Here is a 10,110-nt window from a genome sequence, read left to right on the forward strand (position 1 = left end):
TAAACTTTACACTGTAAAGTAATTTTAATGACTTGACAAAATTGCACCAACTTTTGGTTCGCCCTAACGAATAACACGGGCAGTCCGTGTATTTTTAAAGATCAAAACGTAACCGTTAATTTTGTCTACAGGAACATAACGTTGACACCGGACTCGCATTTCTACAACATACCTGTAAACACAAGCTTCTCGTCGGTGCACGTGCCAACGAACGTGTACGATATGGGACCAGCGGTTTGGAAGGATATAGAGAAGACCGAGCATCTCGACAGCGTCTTTCAGCAAAACTACGAATCGGACCCGGCGTTGTCTTGGCAGTATTTCGGCTCTATCACGGGCATGCTGAGACAGTATCCTGCTATGCAGTGGAGGACGGATCCTATGTTGAACGACGAGGAGGAAGACGACGGCGACGACGAGGGAACGCCTGATATATACGATTGTCGAGTACGCAGTTGGTTCATCGAGGCTGCCACCTGCAGCAAGGACATGGTGATCCTGATGGACACCAGCGGTAGCATGACCGGCATGGGAAAGACGATCGGTGAATAAGCTATGAACAAGCTATGAACAAGCTATGAACAAGCTACAGTGGGTGCAGAATGTATTCGTACATACGTAAAATGTCATTGATTATAAAAAAAGAAATTAAGAGAACTACAATTTCACATAAAAGTTTTTTGGGAAATTGATCAGTGTACGAATACTTTCTACACCCACTGTACGAACGAGCTTCGAATACTGGAGCGTAAGACAAAGTCGAAAAAGGAACTGCTATTTTATTGACGAGGTCCGCACGTAACGAAAGCTCGGTAAGAAGTGACTTTCTCGGCTGGGAAAGTCTCTGTGTAATCTTGTATTTGTATTTTTATTTAGTATGAAACATTTACGTAGTTATTAACACATTTCCTGTAACAAAATATCTTTATGTTTAGATATTCCTGTTTCATATTAAGGCTCTTGAAGGGCCTTCGACGTTGTTTATGAAAGGCCTGGCGTCGCAGTGTCGTCTGATCCACGTTTTCGTCGCCAGCATGAGGATGGCGATCTGCTTGTTTGGTTTTCTCTTACACGAGTATTCGAATCTCACTTATTTCATTAAGAATCGAACGAATATACTAACGATGCGCTCTCTGTATAGGGCACTATCGATTCCTCGCGCAGTAGTAGATCAATAATCAGATACACCGAAACTTCGTCGTAGCATTCTTTCGTAGAAACGATCAGTGTCGGCCCAGTTTCGACGGAACTTCTGGCTGATCTTGTACAAGTTGATTTACTTGAGGAGCTCGAAACTTACGACGGTGTATTCGATGCATCCGTGGAAGCTGTGTTAGAATCGCAGTCAGAATACTATTGCGGTTGTCTCCTGTAAGCTGTGTATGCATACTCGGAGTTCACCGCAAACCTGAGGTTACGGGCGCATTGTTTAGGGGAGGATAGTATGTCGATGCAATTGCACCTTCGCACGAATATCGCGATCCCCTACCGTAATATCGTTAACGATAATATTACCGTGTTGGTTAACCATTAATGGAATCTCATCCTTATACGCGTTATAAATATGCTTTCGTTCCTTCATTTCTCTACATCATTAATAGACGACAAATTTACCGATTATTCGGTAGCATTCCTCGTTTATTATTGGATCGTTTCGTAAGTTTTTAGTTTCCAAGGGTCGATCATTTTCTTGTTACGTTAATAACGATTAAGTATACTTGAAGTCACGGAAATTTCCCGACGTGTTCAGCCAGGACAACGGTGAACATGATTCTGGACACCCTGTCGAACAACGACTACGTGACCGTGTTGAGCTACACGGACGAGACGTACGACATCATCGACTGCTTCAAGGACATGCTGATCCAGGCCACCCCGGAAAACGTGGAGACGTTTAAAAAAGGAATAACGTCCGTGAAAACTGAGGGTCTCGCGAACGTGACCGAAGCCTTCAACAGAGCGTTCAACCTTCTCAGAAATTACAGGGAGTCGCGTGGGTGCGACGCGGACAACCCGTGCAATCAGCTAATAATGCTGGTGACGGACGGCGTTCCTGGAAACTTAACCGAGGTACCGTCCGTTTAATACGTAGCTCTACCGCTGCTGTTTTCAGCCACTGTCAAGAAAACGATAATAATATCGAATATTGTAACGACACTGAATTTCGTTGCTCAGGTTTTTAAAACGTGGAACTGGCAGGACAACGACACTCACATCCCCGTGAGGGTGTTCACGTATCTTCTTGGAAAAGAGGTAACGAAGGTCCGCGAGATCCAGTGGATGGCCTGCCTCAATCGCGGTTACTATACGCACGTCCACACGCTAGAGGAAGTTCGTGAACAGGTCCTGAAGTACATACCCGTCGTTGCCCGACCTATGGTTCTCCAGGACGTCGTGCACCCTGTCGTATGGACTCACGCTTACGCGGACATAACGGTGAGATAACTAAATTAAATGAATTTCCTAATTTCCTTAAATCTGCCTTTATTTGTCTCTCTGTATTCTACATTATAAATCTTCACTTTCAGGCGCACGTTTTATACTCTCTGTTTAAACGAAAACTCTTACTGCACACGCGTGCGAAGCAATTAAAGACAATACTCTCATGTATCATTATCCTTTCTGTTTAAAAGAAAGAAATTGTTACTGCACACGTATGCAAGATAATTAGAGACAATATTCTTCTGTATTTTATTACTACTTTAAATTCGGTGCATAATTAATATAGCTACGTTATCGACAAGCAAATAATATTTAACTCCAGACCAGATGAATTGCCCGAGTGCCGTCTATGCTGTAAACATTGTAATTCGAATTCCATTAGAATCCGGCACTCGCCACCTGGCTGTGGCTGGTGATGAAGCATCCGAAACAACGATCACGTCTTCAGAAACATCTGAAAGGGAAACGTCTGGGCGTGCGAATAAATGAGGACGCTATCTACATACAGCAGGTTTAAAGCTAGCGAAACCAAGCAAGCAACAATCAACCCCTTGTAGCTTCAGATCCGTTTTGTTGTTTTCAATGCGCTGTTTACCTTAGCAAACGTCTTGGCTGGGTATACGCGAGTTACGCCCCGTATACGAATCCGGGGAAACCCTGCAAACTGTCGATGGGTACCCTAACCGTTAGGGCCTAACGGAACCAGTCCCCATTTAGGGCTGTGACTGTTTGTCGATTCGACTTCTTTTACCTATTTTAAACATAGAATTACGTGCACTTATTGAATACTTGACGAACAGTCCCAGCTCTAAGTATGGAACGAATACTTTGTTATTTGTCCCGGCTGATCGTACTTTCCTCAGACATTTTTTAGTTGTAATGCAGTGATGTAATCCGTAGTAGATTTTTGTTAGACGTATAGACCTCCATTTTTATTGTAGTGTATCCTCGCCTTTTTTCGCACTTTTTCCATAGACTTATCGTAGTTTGAATTAATCGAGACTAGAGCGATGTATAGGACCCCGTACTCCGTTGCATGCAACAAGTTTTTTCTTTGTCTCGTACGAGTGTATGGTTGTAAATCGCCATGGGGATTCGCGGTGAAACAGCGAGCGTCGATCGCTGAACGTTTCTCCAAAATTATGAATCAGTTTGGAAGTATGGCGAACGGGACAGCACGACGTCCGAGAAGTTTGCGCCGACTCCTTAGACTTTGTAATCTCCTCGCTGCATTATTAATGTCGAATACCATTGTCCTGTTTTTTTTTGTCTTTTTAATGCGAGTGTGGCTTTAACGCTGGGCTAGACTTAGACGTTAGACAACGCTCCGTTACCTTTTGCGTCGGTGCTAATGTTACTTTGATAGAGCGACGGATTCTCGACGACGATCCTTTCAATCCTTCTTAAGGATCTCGATTCCGCGTGTTTGAGATTAACTCGGCTCTGATTTCGACAGCTCCACGAGGACGAGGACGTTCTACAGGACCCGTCAACGCTGAACTCCACCGCTTGGCAGGAGTACAGGCTCCTCACCTCCGTCAGCACGCCGGTGTTTGACCGCAAAGGCAACAAACGCTACAATAACACGAGGTTAGCGCATCTGTTGGGTGTGGCAGGCACGGACGTGCCAATTGACGACATCCGAAAGCTCACGTTGCCGTACAAGCTCGGAGTGAACGGGTATGCCTTCATCGTGTCCAATAACGGCTACGTGATACTGCATCCGGACCTGAGGCCCGTCTACAAGGGCAGGCTCAAGCTGAATTACAACAGTATCGACCTCACGGAGGTCGAGATCCTGGACGACGGACTCGGGCCTAGGTAACTTATCGTTAGACGAAAGGAGTCTGTAAAGGAGATGCGGTTCTAAAGGCTAAAGGTTTCTTGCCAGCGAGTCCGTATCTTTTGCTTTCGGTGCGAAAGCACGCTTCTTAGCGCTTACAAATAAGTCGAATTTTATGAATTCTTATAATTAGGCTACGGATGTTTATACGAATTTCTTTTTTTCTTTTTAGTTAGTTATTTAAAGTCGCATCAACCACTAGTTGGGTTGTTAGCGACAACTGCGAGGTTTTGAAGCTTTTGGAGGAGATTAGTGTTCATAAGAAATTTCAAGAGCTGTAGCGCTCTCGTCCGAGTACGTATTGCAGTAAAAAATAAGGTGATCAACCGTTTGAACAGTATTACAGTTGTTACGAATCGGAGGAGTAGTTTTTGTTCAATAAGTACGAGTGGGTTAACTTCGGTATTCTATTGTTATCACAAAGAAACGTTGGAGTTTATGAAAAAAAGAAAAAAGGAAGTTTCGCGACAAAAATGAAACGTGATCTTAACACAGATCCATTAAGCACGGCCTTGCAGTCAACGGGCAAGCCTTCCACTAGAGAAAAACACATTTGACGGTCCGTACACGAGTGTATCACTTGACAAACCACTGGAGCGTGCCTCGAGAACCCAGCTATACAGGGCGACGCACTTAACACAGGCTACACGAATATCTCATTTAATTTCGACGATAGACAAAAATGTAACTACAGAAAGCAGGCTGGAAGGTAACGTTCATTAATTGGATCCCCAGATTCCAAGATTAATAACGTCTATTTAGCTATATTTCCTCCGTCAACTATACGCTCGATACCCCGACGGTCTCGCTGGCAACGAAACTTGCCCGTGATAAATTTCCAAAGTATAGCAACTTGCGAAAGAACCAAGAGTCGCGGCGATATTGCGTCGGAGAGTGACGGGAGGGTGCGGGTTAAGAAGAGTTTTTATTAAAAACGAGTGCAGGAACCCGGGACCGGAGATACTGGAGCTGCGTGCCGCGCTGGTGGATCACAAAACGGGCAGCACGATGGGAGTTCCCGTGAAATTGCATTACGACGATAATCGTCGGGTGAATCTGGAGAGACGCGACTACTTTTACGCGCCCCTGGACGGGACGCCTTTCGGTGTCGCGGTCGCCATATCAAACTACGGCACAACTTGGATCAAGGTAATCCGCGTCGAGTATCGCGCGTACACACAACGGGTTTATGGAGTCCCAGAATTTCAGGAAGGCGCGGTAATCCTTCCTCTCGCCGGCGCCTGTGCGTTCTAGAGATTGCACGCTGCGTAAACTTTCAGACGTAAACCGTCGACCCGAGCTGGTAAACATTGAGAGTCGCGTGCAGCCTACGCCGAGTATCGAGACGCGAGATTCCTCGTGGCCATTGTTGTTTTACGTCGACGGGAGCCACTCTGGGATCTCTGTGTTCGAGGGAAACAATAGATTCGTTAGACTCAAGCGTTAACCTACTTCTGTGGGATCAGTAATCAAATGTTAATTTAGGTGGCGAATGTTAACCTACTTCTATTCTTAATACTCTAAACGTTGACCTACTTTTAAGCTCAGAAATCAAATGTTAACTCAGTAGGCAAATATTAAGCTACTTCTATTCTTAATATTCAAACCTTAACTTACTTCTGTCCATGGTAGTCTAACCCTTTAACAAAACTTGCTTTCTGACAAAGTTCAAGTATCCCAGCGAAACGAATTACGCATCTTCCTGAATTCAACTTATTCGCCATAGGAGCCCCAAGTTAATCTTCTCTTCGTTTTCCATATCCTCGCCAAGGTCGGAGACGAAATCCGCAGGAACCAGAACATGAACGTGAAGATCTCCGATTTCTTCGTGGGCGATCGCTGGAGAGTGCATCCGGGCTGGGTGTACTGTCGCTACCACTATCTGGAAGGTCACGAGTTCGATAGCTCGGAGGACGAGCTGAGACACTTCCTGGATCTGTTGGACAAGCCGGACTGGCGTTGGTCGGAGCAGTACGCCTCCTACCCGATCGGCAACGACGACGACGAACCTGACTGCGGTAGACAGACCATGTCGCACGACGACTATTATTGCAACAGAGAGCTGATGCAGCTATTGGTCTTCGACGCGAAGGCTACGAACGCGAGCTTCAATAACGATTTCGTATTGGAGGGCCAACGGGCGCGACATTTAGCCGAGATGTATGGGATATTCTTGAGATTCGTCGCCACGCAGAGCGGCCTGACGAGGTGGCACGATTTGGACACGAACAAACTGCCCGAAGACGACGATGGCATTGTTTTTGGCGATCTTCATAGGAGGGCGGTGAACGAGCCTTGGTACAAGGGCGCTATTTTTCAGAATAATATAGATCCAAACAGTATATCCGTGACAGGTATCGTGTACATTTGAGACATTTTTAGTACAGTTAAGTGTCTTGAGATTTTTGTTATCTATCGCAATTATTTTAGTTCCCTGGGAAGCAGGCCCGGACGCAATAGTCACCGCCTCCATGGGAATATTCCCAAGAGACGGTGGCAAAACAGCACCGGCCGCCGTGGTGGGCTTCCAAATGCCCATGTGGGATTTTTACAAGAGATTCATCGACTTGACATCGGACCCAGAAAATCCATCCATGAACTGTTCTCACGTGTGGATGGACTGCTATTTGCTCGATCAAAACGGTTACGTGGTGATATCCGAGGCGCACAACGACACCGGTCAGTTCATGGGAACGCAGGAAGGGGCTGTGATGAACTCCATGGTGGGCCAAGGTCTCTTCAACCCAGTCGAGATTTACGATTATCAAGGCTGGTGCGACGAAGTTGTAAGTGTCTGGAATCGAAGCCATGTTTTTCGCTTCAGAAAAATGTTGGCGAATAAACGATGGTCGTCTACAGTCTCGATGTTAACATTCCGTAGTATTAAAGATGCCGCCAGGCTCCCTTAAAAAATATCTAAACTCCTGCGAAGTTCGTTCGAGAAGGAGAAAAAAAAGTTTATCGGGTCGCCAACTTGCCGCGAGATGTTTCGCAAACGAAATCAGAAACTCTGGCGGAAACGGGCCAGTGTTCTTCCACCTCCGGGGCGCGAAAACATTTTCTCTGGGAACGAAACTATTTCAGCGTGTCCAGGGCGCGGCCAGCACTCTGACGGACCCTCTGATGTACGTCTGGAAATTGTTGCTCTGGTTTCTGCTGCGTGTGACGTGGTTCACGACCCAGTTCGTCAACTTGCCAGGCGGTCTGGCCAAAATGCACTTCGACGAGGACAAACCGGAGCCGCCGCCGCCGCCGAAACTGTATCTCTACCATTATCCTTGCGACCAGAAGAGGACCCTTTACATGATGAATTACACGATCGCGGACCAGGGTATCACCAATCAGACGGAGACCTTTTGCTCGAGGCCGTTCTATGCGCGCAGGGTCAGTATACCGTGTCTACAGTCCTGAATCAAGTTGTCATCTCGTACGGAACCATGATTTCTAACAACTCTCCTGATTGTAAACATACCATTGTAAACTTATCCATTATAATCTTCAATTGTAGATCTACTAATACCCTGAGGATCGAAACGTTCGGTGCACATCTAGCTTATACCGTATTCCCTGTGCTCAGCCGCAAACTAACACTTCAAGTTTTTCTAGTAAGCCAAAGACGCCCGTGGTATCTTTGGACGTTCTCGAAGAGCGCGGAGAAAATTGCAACTTTGAAATTTCCTGGTCTAATTGAACGAGTTCCTGAGCCCCAAGGTGCGCCAGGGAATCGTCGCATCGCTGCGGAAGCTGGTACAATTGCGACCGAGAGTGCTTTTATCAGTCGCGAGGCTCGATGGGCTCTTCGTGGAGGTCTGAATGGATTAAACGTAGATTATGCGAGTGCATTCGGTTTAATATTTTCTTCGATAGATGGACCTTTCGACATTTAAGACGCGCAAAATCGCGAGAATGTTTTCAAAGTTAATTTTTGAGATTTTTGTCACTCGGCATACGCTTATCAAACCGTATATATGTTAATTGAAGATACAAAAAGCAAACAATATAATTATGAAAGAATATACGAGCAAAGTAAAGAAATAAATTTGATACATATTGCACGTGGCAAGGGCAAGAATTTCCTATTCTTTCGATAGGTGGCACTACACACACCTAGCATGTCGCTAATCTATAATATAATAAAGCATGTAATTCAATAAACGTTATTCATTTTTGACTGGAATTAACGGAAGAACCGAATGATTAACAGGTACCGTACACGAACCTGCTGCTGGTGGTCGTCGACGCGATGTACCCGACCTGTTACAAAAGATTAGAGGTGACGCCAGTGATCATTTCGCCGCTGGAGTACACGAACGGTACAGGGAGTGCGCCGTGCCATAAACTTCCGCTGAATGACCTTAAAAGGAGGCGCCTGGAGAGTTGTTTTACGGAGCATCCGTTGGAGCACGAAATCGACGAGTGCGGTGGCGCGTCGGGACTCGCCGTGTCTTTATTACTGTTCTCCGCTGTTGTCGCTAAAATTTTATGTACATTTGTATGACTGTCCGAGGGAAGAATTATCGGTCGTTCGATTAACGACGAGAACCACGCACCGTGGAATACGCTGCTCGAAATAATTGGGACAAACTGGGAAACTGACTTATTCGATATACCTCGATCAAGGGATCTCGTATCGAAATTATTCGAGTACTTATTTCTAGGTTTATTCGGAATAACAAGCTTCCTAATTGTTGCGAGCAGCGTGGCTCTTTTTAATGTCTCGCCCAAACAATGACCATCCGCAAGAACTTATGGAGGATTGTGAATTTATTATAAGAATAAAGAAGATACGCTTCCAGAAACAAGAGCAAGCTATCGCTCTCTGACGATAAAACAACTGATATATCTTTTTTCAGGCGTAAACGTTCGCGTGCTGCGCTGGACTCTTCCTTTGTCGACGTTCGTGTCACACCATACGCCGTGTAAACAGCACGGGCTCCAGAGACTCGGCGTATTTTCCAATCCACTTCGGCGACTCATTTACGCCACGTAACCTGCGAGGAATCTTTAAAAAGTTCCACGAAGATCCGAGTTGTTTATGGATCCAAACTTTCGCCGCTTTCGCTGGGACACGCGTCCCGCTCCCGTGACAAGTTTCCATTCTTTCCAGGAGCATTGTTCTGGAAACGTCAGCTCCTGTCGCAAACTTTAGCCTCCTTGTAAAACGTTGCAGACAAACAATCCTGTTTTAGAATGCACGTAAACACGAGCAGGCGTGCACGTTCGCTTGCGGTAGTTGTTCCCTGAATTTATTTAACGAATATTTATTTTACGAATAAGAAGTAAGACGGTACTTTTACAAAAGTTTTCTATTATATTTTTGAACAATCTCGAAACAACTACCTCGAGCTACAGCGTGAATTTAATAACCGTTAGACGAGTAGTTATAGGATCGTTGCCTTGGCGTTTTATAAGCGTAACCCTGTTCTTTATTGCGGACCAAAGATATCCGAAAGCAAATCGATCGCACCCTCGAGGAAAAAAGGACATAAAGCCTGACGGAATGTCCTTCCATCGATGCGGGATACGATTTCGTGTCGGCGTCGCGAGGTCTGTTGATGGGGGCGTAAGGAGGTTGCCCCAGAAAATATTCCGCTACCCTCCTTCTCAGTTATTTGGAGTGTAACTCTTCCTACGACTTAATTAAATTACAACACCCTCGTTTTCTACTCCTAGCTACAAGAAACTCCAGGAAAATATCTGTCCAAATATAAAAGTAAGAATAAATTGCTCAGGAACTTTGGGACTTCGCTGGACATCAGGTACCTCACAAAAAGAAAAAGTGACATTATTCTTCAACCATTAATACAATACATATATATCTTGGA

At 45.4% G+C, this 10,110-nt stretch overlaps 1 protein-coding gene across 5 annotated transcripts in view; it reads left to right on the forward strand.

Moving 5' to 3' along the window:
* LOC128880167 (voltage-dependent calcium channel subunit alpha-2/delta-3) overlaps nt 1–9,080 on the forward strand; it is a 13,086-nt gene extending 4,006 nt beyond the window's left edge. For 3 of the 5 annotated variants that reach the window (XM_054129947.1, XM_054129951.1, XM_054129950.1), the window contains 10 exons: nt 132–544; nt 1,751–2,070; nt 2,176–2,436; nt 2,825–2,953; nt 3,899–4,263; nt 5,230–5,434; nt 6,057–6,639; nt 6,716–7,071; nt 7,370–7,669; nt 8,490–9,080. In XM_054129947.1, the coding sequence (XP_053985922.1) occupies nt 132–544; nt 1,751–2,070; nt 2,176–2,436; nt 2,825–2,953; nt 3,899–4,263; nt 5,230–5,434; nt 6,057–6,639; nt 6,716–7,071; nt 7,370–7,669; nt 8,490–8,783 (3,226 nt within the window). In that variant the 3' untranslated portion in view covers nt 8,784–9,080. Of the gene's footprint in view, nt 1–131; nt 545–1,750; nt 2,071–2,175; nt 2,437–2,824; nt 2,954–3,898; nt 4,264–5,229; nt 5,435–6,056; nt 6,640–6,715; nt 7,072–7,369; nt 7,670–7,891; nt 8,093–8,489 lie in introns of those variants that run through there. The other 2 variants (XM_054129952.1, XM_054129949.1) reach the window with 2 other exon arrangements.
* The last annotated feature ends 1,030 nt before the right edge of the window (nt 9,081–10,110 follow it).

This window comes from Hylaeus volcanicus, chromosome 7 (genome assembly GCF_026283585.1).
Source record: "Hylaeus volcanicus isolate JK05 chromosome 7, UHH_iyHylVolc1.0_haploid, whole genome shotgun sequence".
Lineage (NCBI taxonomy): Eukaryota > Metazoa > Arthropoda > Insecta > Hymenoptera > Colletidae > Hylaeus > Hylaeus volcanicus.